The sequence below is a fragment of the Musa acuminata genome, chromosome BXJ3-7 (genome assembly GCF_036884655.1).
Source record: "Musa acuminata AAA Group cultivar baxijiao chromosome BXJ3-7, Cavendish_Baxijiao_AAA, whole genome shotgun sequence".
Classification (NCBI taxonomy): domain Eukaryota; kingdom Viridiplantae; phylum Streptophyta; class Magnoliopsida; order Zingiberales; family Musaceae; genus Musa; species Musa acuminata.
In genome coordinates this window covers 39,203,042-39,228,555 of record NC_088355.1, presented here as the reverse complement: position 1 = coordinate 39,228,555, position 25,514 = coordinate 39,203,042, and the positions used below count along the sequence as shown (strand labels likewise).

Here is a 25,514-nt window from a genome sequence, read left to right as displayed (position 1 = left end):
TTCTCCACAGATTCCATGGCTTCTGTGGCCGGTGCTGGCTGCTGCCTCCTCGACTGCTCTGGCCTCATCAATGACCTCCTTAAGGTGCTGCTACCATCTGCATTGTGAGATCGCCGATTGCAGCAACCTTATCAAGTTTCTAGGCATTGTGGCCATTCGAGACGACGACTGAAAAAAAGAATCGCATCAAAAGAGGACGGAACAAAGGCTTTCCACTACCTTTTGTCAGTCTCGCCACGTGGTGAGCTTTCGGTGGCTGGACAGGGAGAACCGTGAAGCGTACTCTCGCGGAAGAGACAGCCATTGAGGCGACGTGGCTTGCCAGCGATGAACGGGACCCACAGGTCACGTCGGATTCGCGTTCGCCGATAACAGCATCACACGAAGTGTCCGAGACGGGCTACATAGCCTCGTCCGCTACGATCCGGATCGGACCCAGGATCATCCCCCCGGTGGGCCCTACACGTCTGGGTGACGTCGAGATGGAGCTTCCTGAACCCTCGTCCGTGGTAAATCTGCATGGCTCCCAGGGCGGTTAAATCAGATGTATTGAGCTTAAGCTCGGTTCGTTCGACGACGCGCAGAGTCCTATTGTTTCTTTTATTGGGGCAATTGGATTTGTTTGTGCCGTGCAATGAAAGAGCGAGCAGCCGGAGGAAAAGCGGAAGGGCGCACGCGCAGCCGGAAGAGACTAGGCAATGCGCTCGATCCCATGCTTCTTCTCTGATCTTGACTCGATTCGAGTTTATTTCTTGAATGCTTTTCCGCCGATTGTTTCCGGGCTTGCTTCGAGTTCTCGATGGGGTTTCTTGAATGGGTTGCTCGTCTCAATCCTGTGGTTTCAGAGGTGTGTTCCTCTTTTCCTAACGTTCCTATTCACGGTTTGGGCTCAAACTGTGATCGATGATGCTCATTATGTCACAATTTGGTTTCCGAGTTGGTTTCTTGAATGTTTTTTCTCCGATGGTTTCTGCTGTAAATTATTTCCTTCCTCTCTGATTGCTTTCGCTTCCTGCGATCCTTTGCTTTATGTCTTCTTGATCCCTTTTCTTTCGCTTCAGCCTAACTCTGGCTCGAAATAATAATCTGGAGTTTCAGCATGAGAGAGAAACGAGCAACAGGAACTCGATACGGCGGCAAGGTATTGTTCTTGATCCATCCTCTCTTCAATTGCTTTGACATCTCGAAGTGGTTTTTTGATTGCTTCTCTCGTGGTTCGTTTACTTGTTGCTCGACGTTGGAGAGAAGGTAAAATCGCTTCGACCTGTACTTTGTGTCTTGGGTTGGTTGTTCCGGGTTCTTCTTGCCGTGAAATCGAAGAGCGAGTAGCCTCTTTTCTTGACTCGATTCGAGTTCTTGAAGTAGATTCTTGACGGCTTTTGTTTATGGGCATCCCTTGATCCCATACTCTCTTCTTTGAACCGACGCGTTTTGCTTTGCCGCTGTAAATTGTTCCCGTCCTCTCCGGTTTCTTACGCTTCCTGTTATCTGTGACGTTATGCTTTCTCGATCCCTTTTCCTGCGCTCCACATTGTCTGGTTTCGCAGTGGTTCCTCGCTTAGCTTCGGAGAATCATACCATTTTCTATTTTGCTGCTTCGTGCTTGTAAGAAATATAACAATCTTCTGAGTGTGCAATTAGCATTTACAATGATAATTAGGAATCTCAATTGCTTTTCTGGCAATTTTTTCTAATTCACTTTTGAATGCTGAACAGATTTATTGCCAATATAATTGGTGATCGATATTGGAGTTCTGTACTTCGTCGACAAGGGAGAACTTGTTAAGATCGTCACATGCATCGCACGTGATACTAAACAATAGGTGCCTCTGTAAAACCCTTCGTGCATTTTTAGTTTTTTTTCTTTTAAGAATAAATTATTTATTTCATTCAAGAAAGCTCCCTTGACGCACTTGGCAGTGTTAGTTTGATTGCGTAGGTCAAGAGGTGTAACGGCTCAAAGACAAGGTGGGCCCTTCCTGCATATTTGCACGAACCGGAACGCGAACCCGAACCGGAACGCGAACCCGACCCAGACGCAGCATTAATCGGCAACTCGTCTATTGGTTTCTGTTTCTGGATTAAAAGAAAGAAAGACGGGCCAGGGAAAGGAAAAGGGACATAAAAACCTAGAGAGAGAAGAGAAGGGGAGAGAGAGACACAACGGGGGCAGAAGGGCATAATATCGGGGGCGTGGCTGATCGAGCAAGGGGATGATGGGGGGCGTCGTGTACATCCCGGTCCAGAACTCGGAGGAGGAGGTGATGGTGGCGCTCGATCATCTGCCTCGCGACGCCACCGACATGATCGACATCCTCAAGGCCGAGCAGGCTCCGCTCCACCTCTGGCTCATCATTGCGGTCGGCTCCCCCTCTTCCATTCCCGTTTATTTTTCTCTTTTCCCTCTCTGTTCCGTCGTCCTTTTTAATCTTTGTAATTGGACTCTGGTTGGACCCTTCCTAGAAGTTTCAATAATCTCTAGTTTTGTAGGTATAGAGTTAGTTTTTTTGACGCGGTTGTCCTTTGCTGTCATTGATTTCTCGTGCTTTAATTTCTTTGTTTGTTTATGGTTAGCAAGAAACTGAGTTACTCAAGTTTGCACTTCGTTTCAGCTAGCATCAGACAAAAAAAAAAGCATAATTTCTTTGGATAATCCTTAATCATTCTTTTTTATTTTAAGTTTTTTGGATGTGTTTCCACAAGCTGATAATTCTTGCTGCTGTTCTTGATTTGTATGTGTGTCTGTATAGGGATATCAAGAATTGCTATTTTTTTCTTTTTCACTATAATTTAAATTTTTATAATGGTGGTTTACAATTTACATAGTTGGATTTTGCAGGGAATTGAGGAACTATATCTTGCACTACTTTTTAAATTTATTCGTTGCTAATTTATTACTTCCAAAAGTGAGATGTTTAGGTTGAAAATGAAAGTTGCCACAAGGAAATTTTGCTTATAAAATAAATGTATAACTACCACAATGATATGAACATAAGAGTGAATTAAATTCCATCATATACTAGTATAGCATAATTGACTAAAATATTCCTTATAATTTCCATCATATAAGGAAATTTTGCTTATAAAATAAATGTATAACTACCACAATGATATGAACGTAAGAGTGAATTAAATTCCATCATATACTAGCATAGCATAATTGACTAACATAGCATATCATAGTTGAACTGTAATTTGATTAAAATTTCATCACAACGAAGCTTATCGACCAATATTGCCAAAGAAGCAATACTGAGAAGAAAGATAAGAAGTGTAAATTCCATCATACACTGTATATTTTGAACCAGGTTCTGAAGCATGTGTGAAATTACATTGCACAAGTCAAGAAAGCTAAGAAGTCTTTCTTACATTTATACTCAGACTAACCAAGTGAGAGCATCACGGTCACGCGAAAAAAAAAAAAAAAACTGACGTATGTTTTGCCTTGGATAAGAGCGAAACCCTCGTTTGCAATTGAATGGACTTGGTATTGATTCAATTGAAATGAAGGAAAGCAAATATACTCTTTCTGATTTTCCTATCAGCAAGCGTTGTGATCATTGCTAAGAGAACCTTAGTCAAGCCCAAACTAAACTATGAAGGTTTTCTGTGCTTCCTGGAAAATGGAGAATATAAGTTTGTTGATCTGCTTCAGGCACATCAGCACTTGGTTCATTGATTTTATAATTTCAAAATAATACCATTTATTTGCTTCCTACAGTGTCAACTTATTTTTCATTTGCGTCAACACAGAGAGAGTACTTTAAGCAAGGGAAACTCGACCAATTTCGGCAGATTTTGGAGGAAGGATCAAGCCCAGGTACCATTATTTTCTCCCACCTTATTGGAGGAAGATTTTGTTTCGAGTTATTATAAAATACAAAGAAGCCTGAAGTCCATTGATGTCTGTTTAATTTTTATTTACCGATTTATATGAGTGTTTAGATGTTTGTTAGGTGCTTTATAATATTTTCTTTGTTGCAGAGATCGATGAGTATTATGCTGATGTCAAGTATGAGAGGATCGCTATACTAAATGCCTTGGCTGCGTACTACACTTATTTGGGGAAGATTGAAACAAAACAACGAGACAAGGAGGAGCATTTTATTTCAGCAACCCAGTACTATAATAGAGCATCAAGAATTGATGCACATGAACCCTATACATGGATCGGGAAAGGTTTGGGTTCATTTCTTTGCTTTTACTTGCTAGAATTTGCCATGCGGTTTGTACCTCGTGATTGCAATCCAGAACTGGATGTGCCATCTTGCGCTAGGAAGTGACTTTTCAGGTGCCTAGGGTCTCGCCTTGTTTGGATCTTTGTGTCTGTGTGCTTTTATGGATGTTGACAACTTTATGATATTTCCATGACACTTTGTTGTGCTAAACAACATACATGATGTTCTGGTGCTTTAGTCACAAGTTTTTTTCTTAGAAAAACCTGTCTAATCGACATAAAATACGAATGCAATGAGCGTGCAAGTTGCAACAGGTATTATTATGCAAAATTTTCTGGTTATTATGAGGTTAGTCTTGTGGTTTATTGAAATATTATCACTTGGTTTCCTCCTAAGAAAATGCACATAACTGAGATCATCTTTAAACATAGGAAATATTTACTTGCTGTTTTGGATCTTTCACACAGGTCAGCTTTATGTAGCGAAAGGTGAACTTCAGACAGCATCTGAATCGTTTAGAATTGCATTAGTGGAAGATCCCAACTGTGTTCCTGCTCTTCTGGGTCAGGTACTTGTTGCAGTTCCCATATCTTACAAAGCATTCACTAGTCACTACTATTTTTTTTGTCGAAAACTGGGAATTGTTATCTTACTTTATTAAGGTGATAAGTATTAATAAAAGGAGCAAAGAAGGAAAAAATAAAAGAGAAAATCAGATACTACATCAGTGGTTGCCGAAAAGACACCAAAAAAAGACTTCATCGCTGCATTAAATTTGTTATGGAGGTTAGCATGCGTCAGCATGGGGGCCCTGTTAAATCCCTGGGTCGGTTGTTCTCTTCTATGAAAACATTTTTCATGGGGATGATGAGATTGATGATATGAATGCTGAGATGGCATTCTTTTATATTCTCGCTTATGCATTAAAATGGATTCATGATATCATTTCACGACACGTACCAATATATTATGGCCCACTGCATGACGCTTTCACGAATGTAGGATGTGGGAAGAGTTAACATATGGAACCTCAACCCTAAAAACGGAAATATTACTTCCCTGAATTAAACTTACTATTAAACTGAGATAGTTGGTCATTTTGGTCACAAAGGAGCAACCTTACTATTGAACTCAAACACACCATTTAACCAATGAACTTCAGTGATATGTTATTGATAATATCTTTCAATAATAGGAATATCAAGGGCCACTTCATTAAGGTTTATTATAATGCAGTCAATGAATATGTAAAAAAAATTTCTAGCTCTTGTTTTACCAATAGCAGATGTGAAATTATGTATGGGTCTAAGACAACAAAAACAAAAACAATAGCAAAGCCGTAAATCCCAACTATTTGGGGTCGGCTACATGGATCTTTTGTCGCAATTGAGATCTGTAAAAAGCCATATATTTAGTTAAGTTCAGAGTACTTAAATCTTTATTCATAGTTTCTATTAAAGTTTTTATAGGTCTTCCTCTATTTCTCCTCGTACTACCAACATTAATCATTTCACTGCTCCTAACTATTGCATTCGGAGGTCTCCTAGACATATGCCCATACCATCTTAAACAATTTTATCTCATCTTATCCTCTATCGAAGTAATACCTAGTTGTTCATGAATAAAGGTATTTTTTTTCCTTGTATGAGTCTAATAAAGAGAGAAATTCAATTCCAGTTCGAAAGTAAAGGTCCTCATATCTTGTAAAGACTTCGCTGTTTATTCATGTTTCAAAGTTAGGCTTACATATTTTCAGAGTTAAGTTGTATCCATTCTCTGAATGTTAGTTTATATGTTGCAGACCATCTAGAATTGTTTTTGAGAAATATAATATTACCAATTTTTTCAACCTAACGTCAAACATGAAGTGGTATATATCATGATGCATAGGACACACCTAGAGGAGCATCGAGCTTGTTTGTACAAATAGCAATAATCAAGATCTTAAGTGTCTGCTTAGCATCCCGATCTGGTGTGAGGTTTATCTTGAAGGTGTTCTGTTTTTGGTGTATCAAGTTCTTGAACGTCCGATTCGCATCCTGATTTGTTGAGGTTCATGTTGAAGTTGTTTTATTGGTGTCACTAGAATCGTGGAGCTTTAATTCAAAAATTGAGAGTGGGGACGTTACAATAGCAACATCATGTTTTTTGTATATGAGGGGTCCAGCTCTTATACTGTATGTCTTCAGATAGTTTGATACGGACAATGGTCATTTCTATAGTTATTTTACTAGCCTCTTTTTTGCTGCACCTTTTAGTATGTGTCTGTCAGGTTGTGTTTGTATTTTTTGGTGTATTGATGCTTATATGGATGGATGTATAAAGTGCATCTTCATATTGGCTACCTTGAATTGTAAGATATATCCCTTAGCTGTGTTAGTAACCTTCCAGGATGGTGTGTCTCATTAATTTTTAGATTATAAGCATTAAGATGTTTTGTAAAGGTTCTCGCCTATGCATTTGGGGATGTCTGCTTCAAAATTTTCCTTGGTTGCTTCTAGACAGAGCTCAAGAATAGTCTCCTTGATATTTACTAAGTCATCTCTTTTGCCTAAATAGCTTATACATTCTGCCTTCTTAGAATCTATTTATTGGTTATTTTAGGTATGTTGTTGTAATTTTCAAAATGTATCTAGGCTATTTTAGGTATGTTGTTGTAAATGGAGTTTGTTTTCTTCTTCTTGGCTATGCTTATCTACCTTTACATGTTTATTTCTGGAGCAATGCTAAGAACTCTCCCATTATAATAAATCTACTGTTACTATATAATATTGCAAAGAGCATAATCTTGTGATGCATTCAATAACCTCCAAATGTGACTTGGAATTTAACTAGGTTGAGTCGAATAAAAAGACGTTCAATTTGTGTTTCTGCATTTGGCACTTACATTATAGACCACAGGAAGTGTCTTAGAAAGTATTGGATTTTGAGTCAAAGTTGTCATAACCATAGTGAGTGATTCGAAACAATAAAATATCACATTGAAAATCAAGTGAAAAGAAGTGAGTCAATTGACCACGATGAGGAAGTTTCCCATCTGTTTAGGTGCTTTTATTGGATTCTTTGTCACATCAAGGGTGGTGTTAGTGCTGCATACCTTTTGAAATATGATTGGCTTGCACTGGTTGGGATAGAAATTGTGTTATACTGTGTCAATTGGTACATACCAATCTGTCTAGCTGCAAGTGTTATACGGGCATACAAGGTGACAATCCTGGAGTCAGATGCCATTTTCTTGAATATTCTTTTTGTGATGTCTATGTTTCAAAACGAGTGATCGTGATTCTTAGCTGGTCTATGATAATTTCAAGGTTGTAAATCAGTTTATGTGTTGCAACTAATGTACACATTTAGTTTGAGATTGTGGAGCTGTGGGTTGAATATAACATCGTCCTTGTGTGTTCAACCAATTAACATAGTGGTCACACAGAATAAGGGAACTATAACATTTTATGGCACCAATTTGTTATGCATATCATAAAATACTGCTAGTATTAGGGGAAAGTCAAATACCATGTAATTAATTTCATCGTGACTGCTGCTAATCTATAAGGTACATTTCAAGTGCCAAAGAGGGGATAGAGATGGAAGTTATACACGTATACAAGTTGTTTGACTGCTGTTCTTCCCTTTACTTTTAACTAAATCAATTTTACTACCGTGATGAAAGTTTGCCACCATTTGTTTGATATGCTTATGTGAATCATTCTTAATTGTATTAATCTTTGCAGATCTTTGTTGTTCTGCTTATCCGCCAACTAATGTATTGAGACATTTTTTTGCTTGCTGAAACTATTATCTTACTGGACATGTTTGTTGATTACAGCAGTCTAAATATAGAATTTCCTCTCTTCAGGCTTGTGTTGATTTCAATATTGCAGAGAGAGAAGAACATTACAAAAAAGCCATGGATTCATACCGGAGCTCTTTAGAGTTTTATAAGGTTCATTTCTTTTGTGTAATACATGTCATTTCCAAAAAAATAAATGTTTCATTGATGTTGATGTGTTGTTTCTAATTTTTTCTTTGGAATATTCTATTAACTTGTTTTAACATTGGTCAGAGAGCATTGCAAATAAATCCAAGTTGTCCAGCCTCTGTGAGACTTGGTATTGGCTTTTGCCGCTACAAACTTGGTCAGTTTGAAAAAGCTCGACAGGCTTTTCAGCGAGTTCTTCAGGCAAATCTGCATCAATGGTTTACATATGTTGATGTAATCTTTGTCTCCCATCTTATATATTCTTTTACTCCCTGAAATTTGCAGTTGGATCCAGATAATGTTGAAGCTTTAGTAGCTCTTGGAGTAATGGATTTGCAAACCAATGAAGGTGAATTATCTGTACTTCAGTAATCATATCATATTTCCATTATTTCGTACATATATTATAGAGAGGTTTCTATTATTAGAAAAAATTGTATTACCCAAGCTCAGATTCTGGATCACATGTAATTCTTTTTTTGTATTTGTTAATTACAGCTCATGGTATTAAAAAAGGAATGGAGAAAATGCAAGGAGCTTTTGAGATTTATCCTTATTGTCCAATGGCCCTCAATTGTTTAGCCAATCACTTCTTTTTTACTGGTCAGCATTTTCTGGTTGAACAGTTAACTGAGACTGCTCTGGCTGTGAGTAGCCATGGATTGATGAAGGCACATTCTTACTACAACCTGGCAAGATCATACCACAGCAAGGTGCAACAGCTATGATTATCTTGTGATGAACTTTTGATCAACGTTTTCTAGTTTAACTATTGATTATTATTATTACTAACTCTGCATCTCAGTCTTTTATTTGAGTATTGTCTTTTTGGGGACCAAGTGAACATTGTCTTACAATTGCCTGTGCAGGGGGATTTTGAGAAGGCATTGCGGTACTACATGGCATCTGTCAAAGAAACCAGTAAACCGCAAGAATTTGTTTTGCCATATTATGGTATGTAACTACCTACTTCCCTACGGCTGTTCATCTTAAAGTAAACTGGACTATACCAAGTTACCAACCAGTATGGTCAAGACTCGAGACCATGACACTGTTGTTCATTTAGGTGATATTGTCAAGTGGGTAATAATAATATATTAAAAGTGAAGTTGCAAAGGTCTGAACAACTATCGGGGAGCATCTTGTTGTGTTTTGGTTCAAAAAGTGAGACATCTCAGTTCTAATGATTCACTGGTGTATCACCTTAGGGCTGGCAATGGATCAAATTTGACCAGAACTGATCAGATTTAGATCATGATCTGGTTTGATGATTCAAATCATACTTTCTGCGTTCAATTTGTTTTGGCAATGACCTGATCTGCGTACCGTTATATTTTATGTAGGTATGTAATGTGTATTTCATATACAGTTTTTACTACTGTTGGATCACATCTAACAGTAGATTTCACAAATAAGAGTCTTCAAAACAAGTCCTTGCCTAAAATGGGATTATAGTTCACTCCAGCTGCAAGCCTATCATTCCACCCTAGGATTGTCAATGGACTGCGAGACCTGGATATGCGGAGTTTCATGGTCCCTGGTCTTGATAAAGTACCAAGGATATGACTCTTTTAAAAAATATGAAGTCCCGCATATTATTTTGCTTATGAAGTTGAGAAAGTTCTTTTGGGGTGATTTATAAAATTTGTATAATTGATACATATATATTGTGTGTTTTCATGAAAGAAGTCATTTATAAAATGTTTAAATTTGTTCTGAGCTTTTAATATGTACTTTGAACTTTAGATTAGTATAAATAACAAATAGTGATAAAATATTATTAATTAATTTTTTTAATTGTTTAAAATATGTTTCATACTTTTATAATATGATTTGAAAATTTTGATAAGTATTAAAATATATTTCACGCATGATGTTACTTTATTCTCTCTTATTTCTAAATCGTTAATATTCTCAATATGATTTTTGAATTATAATTGGCAATTTGGCACCATAGTAAAGCTTCTCAGTTGTGATCTGGGTAACTAGGATTCAAGTTAACAAAACAGCAACATTGCTCACATATTTAATTTTACACTGGTCTCCCAGATCATGCATCAATGGGAACCTCGTGCATTGGGCCACCTTTTGTCCAACTCATAAGAATTATGCATACCTAAACAAGATGTAGTTGGGGTATGTTGGAACTTGTGTAGAAGTTATGCATACCTAAACAAGATGGATAACCGGTAGCATATCATAAGAATTAGTCAAAGAGGAGCATCTGTTAATGTTTATTTAAGGTCTTATTTATTAATAGATCTGTTTCTAAAGCAAAATGGAGTAGAATTAGCTGATTCTACACACGACAACTATGTACAAGTAACTTAGTGCAAATGTGTGACAAATGCATTTAAAGGTCAACTTGGATGGTGAAATTGTTGAAAATAAATTGTGTTTATTAGATCGGTAGAATATTCTAAGGAATCAGACTAAAAGAGGTACACATTGATGCTTTTTTAAGGCTTTATTTAGTATCATAAGACTTATCCTAAAGCTAATCCTGCAAATGACAGTTGTGTTCAGTGTTCAGTTACCTACTGTAAATGTGTAACAAGAAAATCTTTCATACATTTAACCACATAATTAAAGCAGTGAAGTGCCTACTCTGTTAATATAAGTTCATACATGAACAAGTATATGCATATATAAAGATCAGTAGTCTAAAAGGCAAGCACAAGGGGAAAAATCAGTAATTATTCTGGCTCCCACCTAATGCTACTCTACTATTACATACAATAATCAATTACTGAAATCCTATCCAAGCTTTCAGGTCTAGTGGCAGTTGCCAGCAGATTATGCCATCTTGCCATTCCAACTGTCCTTGAGAAGCACTTAAGGTGGACCCCTGATACTGGGACAAAGATGCTTTCAAGTAGGACAAGTCTCATCCTGTTAAAAAATGTGTCAGACTAACTGTTTATGTTGCTTAATTTCAAGCTGCATTGTGGCTATGGATATAAAAAATAAATCATACTAATTTTATAACAATCTTCAACATTTTTTCATGCAATTGTTCATCTATTTTGTACTATGCTTTTGTGATTTTTCATTCTTTTTATCTGTCATGGTATTTGTAATATGCTTGATTCATTGGAATAGGTCTTGGTCAAGTTCAGCTAAAGCTAGGAGACTTTAAAAGTTCACTTTTAAGCTTTGAAAAGGTTTTGGAGGTTCATCCTGAAAATTGTGAAAGTCTAAAGGTGAGTGACATTGCAAACTAACGATAGCTTAGGCTTAAATTTGTTGTTCTTTCTTGTTTAAGAGTAGAATTTTGGTCATAATTCTTAGCAGTTACATTTTCCTTATATTTACAGGCTGTCGGACATATATATTCCCAGCTTGGTGAGATTGACAAAGCGGTAGAGACATTCCGTAAGGCTACCAGAATTGACCCAAAAGATTCTGTGGTACATCCAATTTTTGCAACTCCATATAATTATCTGTTTGATGGTTTATCTTTGATTTCATCATGATAAGTCCCAACCCAATGTACTGGTCTTCTTTTGATCACTTCTTTTGTTGACCTTTGAACATTTCTTGGTAGCCTATTTCCTGTGCAGTTAATTTCTTGAGTAGTGATTATTATAGATTAAATAGCTTCTTTGCTCTGCTACTGTTTGTTGACTTTGTAAATAACATTACTTATTAAATTTGTAATGACCAAAATCAAGTTGCATTTAGATCATGAGTCAAGTATCTGACATGCTGATCATGCCGACACATGCTAGCATGGTTCCAGCACATGGCACTGTGTCATGCAAAGGGAGACTACCTCTAATTACAGTTATACACATTATGAAGATAATCTTTCGCATTCTTTTGCATTTAATGATGCTTTTTTAGTGCATGCTTCTTATTTCTTGTTAAGCAGTTTTTTGTCATACAACTTTGTAGTCATTGCATTAAGTAAAGGTGGTTGCAGGCATTCACAGAACTTGGTGAGCTGTTGATATCATCAGATGCTGGGGCTGCGCTGGATGTGTTCAAAACTGTATGAGCTTTCTTCTTGCATAAGTATTTGGCCATAATTATGAAATAAGCATGACATAACCATGTGATAGGCCCATAATATGTATATCTTGCAATTTCGTTTGAAGGTGTAATCAAAGTCCCGTAGTTAATGTTCTTAAAAGTGGTCTAGTGGGAATATCGTTTAAGCTATAGTTGAGCATGTGGCTTCAGTTGGCTGGAACTGGTCTAAGGACTCAGATACGTGTGAAATCGGTTGGCCATGGCTTCAGTTGACATCCTTGTGAACACAAATAAAATATATTATGAAATTAAACCTGCCATCTTGATTTATTATACTGAACTTATGCTGTTTGTCATTTTTTTTGACATGGAAAACATTGTCTTTTTTCCTTAACTGTCATCTTCATTTATTTGGTCCTAGTTCTTTTATTAACTTTCATCTTTGTTATCTGGTCTTAGTTTCAGCATTTTTAAATGTGTCTAGGAAATTACAAGCTCATTAATGCAAATTCTTCTACCTTATTGATTTCAGAATTTTCTTTCTTCAGGTTTCATTTAATAATTTCAGGCTGCTTAGATCCAAATAATAATTGGATTTGCTTCTTGAAAATTGGAGTTTCTTTGACTTTATATAAATATATAAATAATACTCGTTAGGTATTCAAATATGCGAAACTCAAGAACCATTCACTTCCTGTCATTTAGACCCTATGTACTATACTTGTGATGACAAGTAACTAATATGGTATGCCAAGTGTTTGCCTTGTCTGGTTTTGGGCATATGTTAGTTATTTACTGAAAGAGCTTTCAGCAGTCACCTTGTAAAATAACATATTGGCTTACATCTGCTGGACACAGGCAACATCTTAAACTTGCTCACGGCTACCCTTTACAGATTTTCTCCTACTGCTGATTATGATTCCATTGCTAGCATTAATACATTACATGTTCTCTTTTAGTCCTTTACATAAATTCTCAGGTTGTGTAATGATTCCTTCCTGTGTTCATTGTGTATGTGGTGAAATCTCAGCTTAATATTATCTAAACCTAATTTATGATTTCGCTAGTACAGTTTAGGATCTTGTCAACCTTGTAGCTTTGGAGATATCATACCATTTCCTCGTATTGCTTTGTCATACTTATTCATAACAATCTTCTGATTGTGCAATTAGCATTTACATTAGTCAGAGAACTCATGCAGTTATGCATTTTCTGCTCACTACAAGAGTTTTTCTATCTCAGTTTTGAATGCTGATCAGGTGTTTTCATTTTGAACTGTCATGATATCACAGGCTCGCAACCTCATCAAGAAAGGAGGGCAAGAAGTACCAATAGAGTTAATGAACAATATTGGAGTTCTATACTTTGAAAAGGGAGAATTTGAGGTTTGTTAAAAGAGTCTCATCTTCTTCTTTCTTTTTGTCAATTTGTTATAAGAGAAATTATTTGGTGTTTTATATGTAACCAAAAAAATATCCTATTTTTTTTAAATTTAGGCTAGATTTTTTCACTGAGTCACTGGTTATTCATATATGAAGCAGAAGTTCTCTTTTTTTTTTCCTACTTCCTCAGTTGGCTGAACAAACTTTTAAGGAAGCATTGAGCGATGCCATATGGCTTTCATTTTTGACTAGGAGTATAGACCGCAGTGCCTACTACTCTTTCCAGTACAAGGATTTTAGTCTATTTCATCAGCTCGAAGAAGATGGGTCATGCATTGAATTGCCTTGGAATAAAGTCACCACACTTTTCAACTATGCCAGACTACTTGAACAAGTAAATGACACTGAGAAGGCAAGCAATATGTACCGGCTAATTTTGTTCAAGGTCTGTGCCTTCATCCCTTTCAGTGCATCTAGCCATTGGCCTTTTTAAAAGTAACATTGTTAGTTTTTTGCTGGTGCTTTCTGAGTGAAAGTGCATCAAAGTACTTGCAACTATTTCAATTATTTGATTAAGTGAAAGACACGTACTAAAGTTCATCATCGACCTTTCGAGATGGAGAAAAGTGACTGGTGTGGCTCATCATTGAAATCATTACTAAGATATAATTTTCCACAACGATTGTGATGTGTCCAGCCTAGGTTGCTTTAAGCACTAATTTATGTATTACTTATCTGATGTTTTTAGTTATAAAATGTGGATTCTTCAAATTATACTTGTAGATTACTTGTTGGATATGGTGGGCACCTTGATACTTCCTACTTTCTTGAAGTATTTAACTTCTTAAAAAAATTAGGAATTTATTTGCAGGAACTTTATTTTCATATATGTGGATCTTTATGCCATCTGTATGAATTTAAGATAGTGCAACCTTCTTAAGAGACCTTGCTACATTATCTACATTGTCATTTTTATCTAAAAAACTTTTTATTATGCTTAATAGGTTTGAGATGCTTGTTAAGTAATCATTTATCATGATATGAAGTTATGAAGTATATCCTCTAACCAAGGTTTCAAAATACCAGTTAGATTTATGAGCTTTAGTAGTTGGCACACGAAATGATCCTTATCAAGATTACATTTTAAAAGGGGTCTGGACCAGCTTGTTTGTCTGGAGAACACTTCCTAATTGGTGCTACTTCAATTAAGGTACATTAGATGTGTCCAAAGAATTTATATAAGGAAAACTAGATTAAAAATAATTTTGGAGAATTGCATAAAAAATTAATAGAATAGAAGATAGCAGCCTTGACATGTTTTTGGGTCTAGCAAGCTGCCTCTCTTTAGTTTGTTCTAAAAGCTAAAGCCTAATTAGTCTGGGAAAATATAGACAGTACTCCCCTTCGATCATAGCTTCTGTTCCCTCTAATTTTTAGCATCAACCTAACCCACTAGTGGTGACAGATAGGTGCTTCGGGTCCACACAAATTGGAGGCAGTATCCCACCTGATCTTTACAGATAGGTGCTTTGTTGTCCTATCACCCGAGTCTTATAGAGAGATGGCATGGCGGACACATGGGAAGGGGGGTCAGATGCGGAAGCGTTTAAGAGCAAGACAGAGGCATCATAGTGTTGGATTGCTCTTGAAGGTGTGCGAGGGGTTGTCACTCCATAAATGCATTCTATTACTGTTGAGTTCTGTATCTTAAAAATACAAGTCTTGCACGTGGCTGTAGTAGTCCTGATGTCTTCAGCCTCAACCCTAACCGATACTTGCAAAAGATAATCTCAAAACTTACTTTAAAACCAAGTTTTGCAATATCATCTGGAATGGTTCAGTATGTGTGGTATTTACCGGTCCAATAGCCTAGCACTATATGGACTACGGAGTAACGTTCAAGCAAGGTTCACCATACCGTAACGTTCCACTTGGTATGAGCGGTATGTACTGGTCCGATAGGAGGATTGATATAGGCAGTACATTGGTACGCTCCCATGTACTATCTGTCGGTATGCTCAGTACAGCTCGGTATGTACCGAACCAATAGCTGATCGATACACCGATATGGACCGGTAAGGCGAACCATGCATTTAACAATTTTTTTTCTCTATCTTTTTTTAGGTTTTTTTTGAAAAAATCTGGTAGGTACCGGTTCGAGCCTGATTGAAGTTATCGATTCAAAAAATTGTGAACCTTGGTTAAATCAGATATCGAGAGAGAAATACATGAGATTTAATATTTCTCACTTGACTGTACTTTCAATAAAGAAAACTTATATGTGATTGCATTCTTTTTTGCTTTTAAAATTTAGTCCTCTTATGCTATAGAGGGGTGAGATGGGTGCATGAAAGGTCAGGTAGACATTCCCAAGTTATGTATGCTTTTCCAAATCTCTACTTCCTCCATCCTTGGTTATGGTATAGTTTTTAGCCACCAACTAGCCTCACAATTTTTTCTAGTTCTTTTCTTGCCTACTTTAGGATTTGATGTCAATTCAATGTAAGCCAGCATGGTATCTTGCTGCCAAGGTGCATGGGTGTCTTATACTGTGCCATGGTCATAGAACAAAATATGTGCATCCATGGCTCTGGTCTTGTGCTGAACTAGAACAGTGGGGGGATGTTAGTTCGTACTGCCATTCTTGTTTTATTAGAAGATGTCACATTCTTATACAAGTGTATATCTTGTGTTTCAGACACCATCTGACATGCCTTTAAATAATTTGCCTTATAATTGGACATGTTGCTACTTTGAAGGCTTTATTCCATCTTTTAGCAATTGATAAGAAGTGCCACTATTCATCTATCTAGCAAGTTTAGATCATGTCTTTTGTTTCTTCTGAAACTATAATGCATGATGCGGAAGTTCTAAGTGATTCATTGGGTATCTATTTTCTGGTTATTGCTAAAAAATGGTCATTGTGAATTCGTGTCTATTATAATTTGGCTACATTTTACTCCATGGAACTACTTTCAATGTGCTTATATAATTTTGTCATGCACACTAATCTGTCTCTTTTCTATTCAGTATCCGGACTATGTTGATGCTTATTTGAGACTGACTGCCATGGCAATAGCACGAAACAACATCCAACTAAGCATTGAATTGGTATAACATCAACATAGCTTCTTTTTATTCTTATAGGGCTAAGCCAAGTAACGTATGCTTTATTTGTAGATAACTGATGCTCTCAAAGTAGATGACAAATGCCCCAATGCTCTATCTATGCTTGGTGACCTGGAACTTAAGATTGATGACTGGGTTAAGGCAAAAGACACATTCCGTGCTGCTAAAGATGCGACTGATGGAAAAGATTCCTATGCTACTCTTGCCTTGGTGCGTATGTTTCTCATCTATACTATTTTGTGGAGTTTAGCTTGTAGGCACACTGTGCATTGGTCTCCATATTGTTTACCTTGAATCTCTATAAGTAGGATTTATTCTTTTGATGTTCTTTTTATCCTTTTGATACTTTTTCTAGGGAAATTGGAACTACTTTGCAGCTATACGTAATGAGAAAAGAGGTCCCAAGTTGGAAGCAACCCATCTTGAAAAGGCTAAGGAGCTGTACACCAAAGTAAGCATATTCTTTTATTGTTTGCTACTTCAGACATTATGTCAACATCTGCAGTTGTCTATCTTCTCTTTTGCAATTTTCTTGAACTTAATGGACTGATCCTGTTCAGTGGTGTATTCAATTCGGCTTGGGTTTCCACAATTTTTTAACAAAATCAATTATGTTGTTTGTTTTACCACCTAAATCGAATGAAACCAAGCTAGATGAAATTCAAAGTTGAATTGAACTTGAGTTTGCAATGTGGTTCCGGCCTTTGTGATTAATCACCACTCTTCTTAGTTCTTTGTACCTTTGAACTTGTATTTTGTTGAAACACAATTAGTGGAGACCTCACCAACATATGTTGCTACATCTTCAATTGTGTACTCTTACTTTGTCTTTCCCTTAGTAAGCCCTTGATAGGTGATTTGATGAGATTACTGTTGTGGTGATCCTCGGGTCATCCATAGTTGTTGATTCTCATCTTTGAAGTCAGTTGTCACCATTTCTTTTTTTTTAATGCAAAACAGCAAGGTTTGCATGCTAGCAAGCTTATTTCATTAACGAGTCAAACAAGTACATGAGGGGTGGGTTGATTGTGACTGGGGTGACTAAATTGTTCCAGTCACTGAGATTGCCTCTTTGTTTACTAAGGGCAAGGATTTACCAACTGTTGAAAAGAATATAAAAAGTTTGTCTTTTGATGATATAGGTGAAGCTTCGAAAGGAATTTGTGAAAGTCACACACTCTACCTACAAAATGCAGGAATTTGTAGAAGGATGCAACTGATGTTTGGATAGAGGAAGACCATCTTTGCACCAATTCCAATATTCATAAGTGGGACTATTACACCTCCATATGATTTAATTTGTGTACCAACAAAGATCCTGCCTTACGTAAACCACTTTCCAATTCCGAATATGACTTCCAACAATTACTTCAGCTACCTTGCTAACTTGGATCTAGCAAGGATCTCTAACCTCATATCATAGGTTGGTCTGGAAAATAGATTTTTCATGAGCACAAATGCCTAATGGAAATACAAGATTCCATGGAAATGATTGTTAAAAATATGCTGATCAATGTAGAATTGTAGATATCATCCATATAATCAAGTATTGATATGTGCTAGAGGAGTACGAGGACATGAATAAATCATCATGATAAAGGATTTCCTGCTCAAATAGATTATTATGCATGAACATCCAGCATAGTCTTCCAATGGAATGGGTCATGTAATTGTCTAGACTGAGAGGAATCATATTATACTCCCAACCCAACAACAAATGGAGTAGTGTCGTGTAATTGTCATCTGCCTTCACACAAAATAATATATAATTCCGGTAAAATACTTATGTGCATACTCATCATTCGTGATCCAACATCATTGGTGTAGGTCGGAATTGGATGCATTCTCCTATTATTGTATGTGGAGGATTTATGCTTGGGATAAATTCATTATTTTTCCTATAGCAGTTGGAGAAAACACACATTGCACTTCAAACAATAGATGAAATAGTATTCCTCACTCATGAAATTGGGGATATGTTCTTCTTGACAATAGATAGAGCAACTGTCTAGCCACTACGTCTAAGGTTCACTCTAATTTTTGAAGGGAATGCTCTACCATTTATTGTATGTGGAGGATTTATGCTTGGGATAAATTCATTATTTTTCCTATAGCAGTTGGAGAAAACACACATTGCACTTCAAAAAATAGATGAAATAGAATTCCTCGCTCATGAAATTGGGGATATGTTCTTCTTGACAATAGATAGAGCAACTGTCTAGCCACTACGTCTAAGGTCCGCTCTAATTTTTGAAGGGAATGCTCTACCATTTATTAGCCTATCTGGCTTCTTTTTTGTCCTCTTTCTAGACAGCTCATGCTTATCTGATAATGATTTTTTTTAAAAATATATACAGATTTCATTGATTCCAACCTTTCTGGATTCATCTACTATATTGAATCTGATTCAATTTTGGAACCATCCAAAGTGACCTAAGCTTCTTTTACATGCTTTGAAATATATAATTAATAGTGTAATTTCTTCACAATCATCCTTCTCAGTGGAATTTCTGATTCCATTTGAGATCGTATTTGTGGAAAAATTGATGAAAAAACTGTTCCCGTTGCCTTTTAATTGGAACATTCTACACTTAAGACTCTTTAAGAAAGTATCCTATTCTTATGCTTTTTCAATAATATTGACATTATCCTTAAGTTGTTTTAATTGGAACATCTTAATCTACTTCTTGGGTTGTATTAATTGTTGCATATTTCCTGATATCTAAACATAAAGCAGTCTGGTGTGGTGCTGTGATCGCCTATACCCTGATCATTTTTTGCAACACTAGAACTAAAGTTGTCAAGTATCTGAGTATTTGTTCGGATGTATTCACAATTCGACACAGAGCTCTCTGGAGGTTGAATGCATTGAATGCTTAAACTGCACGTGCATGCATGTAGGCAAATCATCCTGCATCTGACTGACATGAACTATAAACTCGCTTCCCTAGTGAATGGGTTCCACATTTGCATTGCTTGGGTCCACTTGATTTGTTGAAGCCTGTGATTACTTATTAGTGATCACCTTTGAATCTTGGGAAATTGGGAGTAAACCTCCATAACTTTTTCCAAATAATGTTTACTTTGTCCTGTTTATAGTTCTAGGATCACAATGTAACTTTGACTTCCTTTGCCTCAATTATTACTTGGACTATTCAGTTAAAGTCCATGCTCATCAAATCTGTCAAAGTCTCAGATATGCTGTTAGTGGTCTAAAGCAATCCTCCACATTTTTCATCCGAGCATAGGACTGACATTTACTTTTCTTACAACAATAGCTTAGATTGATGCTTATCAAACTTCCTAAAGTTTCACATTGGCTTTTAGTGGCCTAAAGTAAGCCATCCTCCTCCCTTTGCCAATGTTTTTAAAGTGGCCTAAACATTAAAAACAATGTTATATTTACTTTTTCCTATAATTCAATTTCATAAACTGCTGAACAAGTGAAAGAAAATTCTTTGCCAATGTTGTCTAGCCAAATGCTTGCTTAAAGTCTTTATTCTAATTTATATTGTCATGAGAGCTTCCTGCTTTGCTATTAATATGCTCCTCCATCATAGTCCTGTATGAGAAGAAAATCTCACTAAAACTACCATTATTCAGAGGCGCTGCTTCATGAACTAGGGCTTTTTACGCATGAAACCATCAGAAAAGTGTATCTCAACTCAAGTAATCCATCTGATGTACTAGTTACTTATTTGCAATAAAATTATGCTTACAACAAAAAATTGCTCCATCTGCATATATTAAAGTGTAACTTTAGGTTGGACGAATTATCTGAATTATATTAAAGTGTCACTTTATAGGTTGGATCTTAGGTGCCATTTTCAAGGTTGGACGAATTATGTGAATTCTGATAACATTCTGAAACTTGCATGACAACAAATAAGACTGCCCTTCAGAATAACTGGTAATTTCTAAATACTTGTACTACATTATGGGGCCCAACATTTTTCTTGCTTTACTGATGCTGCTAATGAAGAACTTGCCCTTGGACTGATATATGCCACCAGTCAAGTACTTGGTTTATGGGCACCAAGGACTTGATATTTGCTGTCTGTTAGATTTGAGTGAAATCTTGGTTGTGAGTGAATGCTTGGAAAGTAAATTTATTGGTCTACTGAATAGGTCGTCAAATTACTCAAATTGTACATTAGTATCAAATTGTTTACTTCATACCTTGAAAATAACCAGCCTGTAATAGATATTCCACACTTCACCTTTTCTGATAATCGAAACCCTGGATTTAAGTTCTGAACAAAAATGTACTATTTCACCCACGTCTTGATACGGGAACAAAATGCAAAACCTCCTGTTTCAAGTTGTTCATTTAAAAATTGGTTGAACTGGACCAAATTGATCTAGTTCATGCCTACACGGTTGACTCCCTCAAATTTTGCAGTCTCACGGGAAAGAAAGAAGCAGCCAATGATTTGAAAAAGAGAGAGACATGGTCAAGCTGGCAATTGTGCTCAAGCTGGTATAAAAGAAATCAAACCATTTTATTGGCTGGCTGGTATCTCTTGTGCCATTTGTACTTAAATGCTTGATCAAAACCACACATCATAGGTATCTGTCTTATGTTTCAGATGATTGCTTGTAGATATTCTAAGCATCTTCAATGGGTTCTTTTGCTAATTGATTTTTGTGGTTATCCTGCATATGGTTAAGTTTGTATGTGAATGTTCAATGCTATTATTTGTGAAAGTCCAGCAGAAATCATGTTGACATCATCATAAAATCAAATTGTACTTCTGACAGACTCCTCTCATGAGATTTTTTTCATTATGTTGAGTTTTTGTTGTGGTTGTGTTTTATCTCTGACGTTCTTAATGATGTCAACACAATCCTGTTTTAACTCTGGAATATGAAACTCTTATTCACAGGTTTTAATGCAGCACCCCAGCAACTTATATGCTGCCAATGGTGCTGCAATTGTATTGGCTGAGAAAGGTCACTTTGATGTTTCGAAGGATATATTTACGCAGGTCAATTTAATTGGCTTTTTGGTCAACATGTATACTTAACATTTTTTTCTCATGCAAAAAAGATTTTTATTGGATATAGGTCCAAGAAGCAGCATCTGGCAGTGTATTCGTTCAGATGCCAGATGTGTGGGTCAATCTGGCCCATGTCTACTTTGCACAAGGGCATTTTGCATTGGCTGCCAAAATGGTAACCATATTATTTATGTTAATTCTTCTGTTCAGTTGGTTGGTTATAAATATAACATGACAGATACTCTTTTACAGTATCAGAACTGCTTGCGAAAGTTTTACTACAACACCGACACCCATGTTCTTCAGTACTTAGCCCGTACCCATTATGAGGCTGAACAATGGCAGGAATGCAAAAAAACTCTTCTGAGAGCCATTCATTTGGCACCCTCAAATTATACACTTCGATTTGATGCAGGTGTTGCAATGCAAAAGTTTTCAGCTTCAACACTACAAAAGACAAAAAGAACTGCTGATGAGGTCAGTAAACACAAAACGATCTGGTATTGTGACTATCGTCAATTTAATATGATGTAATTTTATAACGTGTATGTGATGCAGAAACATAGAGAACACCTAGCAATATTGCCATTATCATCCTTGTACTATGAGGCTCTGCTGCATGAGCTGGTGTAATTGTAGTTGCGACTTGCTTTTTTTGGATTTATTAATCATATATTGTGACTAATAGTATATGCTATTAACTTTATTTTTTTCACAGATCAAACTTCATGTCTTTAGAAAATTATATTTTGGATTTACTAATCATATATTAACTTCTTGATTTTTTTCACAGATCAAACTTCATGTCTTTAGAAAATTATATTTTGGTGCATCTGCATTCAGAAACTTACGTCTATGCACGACTTTTGTTTATTAAAATATTGTGTATTATGGGTTTTCAATAGGTACGCTCAACTGTCACAGAATTGAAGAATGCTGTGTGTATATTCAGCCAGTTATCTGCAGCTTCCATCTACCATTCTCATGGATTTGATGAGAAGAAACTTGAAACTCATGTTGAATACTGCAAGCATTTGCTTGATGCTGCTAAAGTTCATTGTGAAGCAGCTGAACGTGAAGAGCAGCAGAATCGTCAAAGACTGGAAGTTGCTAGACAGGTTTCCTTGGCTGAGGAAGCTCGACGTAAGGCTGAAGAACAGAGGAAATTTCAGGCAAGTTGCTATATTCTGACATTAATTTGCTCAGTGTTTAATTCAAGTGTCACCTACAACTTTAGATATCAGACATTGAGACCTTATCTTGAAATATCCATGATGAACCAGTTGGAGAAAAGGAAGCAAGAGGATGAGCTTAAACAAGTGATGCAACAAGAAGAACATTTTGAACGTATTAAGGTAGAGTTGTTCTGTCATTAAAGCAGATTTATTTATGCAGTTTTTATGCTGCAACTGTTATCAGTCATTAAAGCAGATTTATTTATATTCTAGGAGATATTAGTTTATTCGAGTATGATCATCTGACATCATAGTACTTTTAATTTGTTTTATCCTCATTCTCACTCATCTTTATCTTATAACCAATGTGGATATCTTTATTGATCTTTCACATTTTTTTTGTTCAGGAGCAATGGAAGCATTCCAGCAATACTGCTGGTAAACGGAGAGAGAGATCTCAGGTTGAAGATGAAGAAGGTGGTGACAGGAGGAGACGAAGAGGTGGTAAGAGGAGGAAGAAGGAGAAAAAGATGAAGTCTCGTTATGAAGAGGAGGCTGACATGGAGGATGAGCATGAAGACTTAGAGGAAGACACAAATGCCATGAATGAATATGAGGATGATGGTGTAGAGAAAGCACAAAATGATCTTATCGCTGCTGGTCTTGAAGACTTGGATGCTGAAGATGATTTGGTAAAACATTTGCCCTTCCTTTGTAATTAAATTTACTAGCCTGATTATGGAGGGCTACTGTTAGAAAATTTACTAGTCTGATTACTAGTCTAATTAATTAAATTTATTTCTCATACCTGTCGATCGAATGATTTAGGAGGGCTACTGTTAGAAAATTTCTGATTATGTTTGTGCATTAGTTTCCAAGATCCCTTTGTTATGTTTGTGCATTATAGCCGCCCTGATGGATTGTTTTCTTTCCTGTCTTTTCTGGTTGGTTTTCTATGTTAGGGTGCCCACTCAACTGCAATAAATCGAAAGAGGCGAGCCTGGTCAGAATCTGATGAGGATGATGAACCATTGGGCGGTAGAGTGAACACGGCTGAAACTGATGAAGAAACTAATGGAATTAAAGCAAAAGGTGTTGCTGGTGATGACGATGGTGACTGACTAACTATGGCTCCTAATGATTGGAGAAGGCTTTGCTGTCAGCCATCCGGTGAGTATACATAGTTACAAAATTTCATAGACAAATTTTTTGATAAGTATGGAAAACAGAATCGAGTAATTTGATGTGGTTACTTTGTCTGTTTCATTCAGATCAAAGTAAATTGTATTGTCAAATTTTGTGTAGGATTAGAGTAATTTGGGTTCTGCCAAGCTATATAAAAGCATAATTCTTTTTTTTTCTCCCTTCATTTTGAGTTTTTTTCTCCATATTAAACTAAGATACACTTGAGAATTTCCTAAAGGGCTAAACTTTTTCCTAAAGGGAGCAACGTATAAACTTTTGCTGCCGGGAACAGTGCCATCTTATAATATGTTCAGATGAGCATTTCATGTGTTTACCTGTGTACATACTTGTGGAGTAAATTTGTAACTGATGCACGAATCTTATCATTTGCTGTGCAGGTGTGGATGGTGAGTGGGTGGTTTGGCATTCATATATGCAGACAGTGGACTCATTTGTTCTTAAATTTGAGATTGTTATATCGAATGTTGCTTTAGATTTTCTTCTCATTTATTGTGCAGTTTTAGAATCCATGATAAGGATTTTAGTTTTAGAATATCATTATATTCTATCGAAATATAATGATATTTCTAGTTTACCACCATGGCTTTAGATTCTTTTCTCAAGTTTTTAGTTGTTGAATGTGCATGGAAGGAAGTTTGCATAGTTTTCTTCTGATATGGATCCTTAAACCAAAAGGAAAGCTGAGAACAATGGGGCTACCTTTTCATTGAATCTTCACAGAGAAATAGAGCTAACACAGGTGTTTCTCGACACTCAATGAAGGGACTTTGTTCCTTCCTACCTTTTCATTGAAACTATCCCAACCATTTAACAATTGTGACTTTGTTCCTTCCTAGGATTTCTTTAGCATGCTATTGTTGTCATTGATCAGATCATTGATCCCCGAGCATATATGTTGAGAAGAAAACCTCACATGATCTCCGAGAATATATATCCTTGTTCATACGTATGATGGAAATCTGACTAGTAACAACACTAATTACCTATCAATTCTCATGCAATGATTTTTGAGTCATTACCTGATCGTCATTATAACTAAATTTCACCCTGCTCTAACTCATCCTTTTCCTTTTTTCTTTACTGGCAACTCTAGATAAATGAAAACAACTTATATATGAGACAAAGTTGTTCCTCCAAAAGACAATTTTTCATCCTTAAAACCTGACACTCTATTCTCATGTAAATATAATTTAAATATGAAGACTTTACGAGAAAAAATCCTAAAATAAATTTGTTTAATTTTGAGCTAACTTTTGATCCCTTTTTAAAATACCAATGCACATTGGTGTACCGATATATTGTCACAAACTTAACTAAAATTATAGATCAACTTAGTTGCAATCTTGTTCGGGTCCTAAAGGCGACGATCGTCCATGATCGTCAAATCAAGTAAGATCCGCATCCGCCTATCTAATATGGCCGATCGACATAAGACAGGTTTAGTCCAATTTCAATATTCTTCTATACCAAATTAGATAGTAAGAAGTTTA

The 25,514-nt window shown here is 36.3% G+C and overlaps 1 protein-coding gene across 2 annotated transcripts; it reads left to right on the top strand.

The window, feature by feature from the left end:
* Positions 1-647: 647 nt before the first annotated feature.
* Positions 648-24,598, top strand: LOC135642335 (protein CTR9 homolog). Of its 2 annotated transcripts, none has more exons than XM_065158404.1 (28): positions 648-695; positions 1,062-1,141; positions 1,717-1,823; positions 1,927-2,360; positions 3,754-3,820; positions 3,985-4,179; positions 4,646-4,746; positions 8,035-8,121; positions 8,242-8,358; positions 8,443-8,506; positions 8,656-8,870; positions 9,027-9,111; positions 11,260-11,360; positions 11,475-11,567; positions 12,083-12,151; positions 13,425-13,517; positions 13,705-13,959; positions 16,545-16,625; positions 16,695-16,853; positions 16,999-17,094; positions 21,530-21,631; positions 21,711-21,818; positions 21,896-22,120; positions 22,549-22,815; positions 22,927-22,998; positions 23,226-23,510; positions 23,781-23,988; positions 24,402-24,598. In XM_065158404.1, the coding sequence occupies exons 4-27, from the start codon at positions 2,214-2,216 to the stop codon at positions 23,937-23,939; spliced, it is 3,243 nt and encodes a 1,080-aa protein (XP_065014476.1). In that variant the 5' UTR covers positions 648-695; positions 1,062-1,141; positions 1,717-1,823; positions 1,927-2,213; the 3' UTR covers positions 23,940-23,988; positions 24,402-24,598. The 2 variants fall into 2 exon arrangements, with proteins under 2 accessions (XP_065014476.1, XP_065014475.1); XM_065158403.1 differs by having other exon boundaries at positions 1,921-2,360.
* The last annotated feature ends 916 nt before the right edge of the window (positions 24,599-25,514 follow it).

What these genes read in the sequence shown, in the direction of transcription:
- LOC135642335 (XM_065158404.1), top strand. Translation starts at nt 2,214, where the DNA reads ATGATGGGGGGCGTCGTGTACATCCCGGTCCAGAACTCGGAGGAGGAG. An exon ending in GCTCTTTAGAGTTTTATAAG is followed by an intron (nt 8,122 to 8,241) that starts GTTCATTTCTTT and finishes AACATTGGTCAG; the next exon opens with AGAGCATTGCAAATAAATCC. An exon ending in AACATTTTGAACGTATTAAG is followed by an intron (nt 22,999 to 23,225) that starts GTAGAGTTGTTC and finishes TTTTTTGTTCAG; the next exon opens with GAGCAATGGAAGCATTCCAG.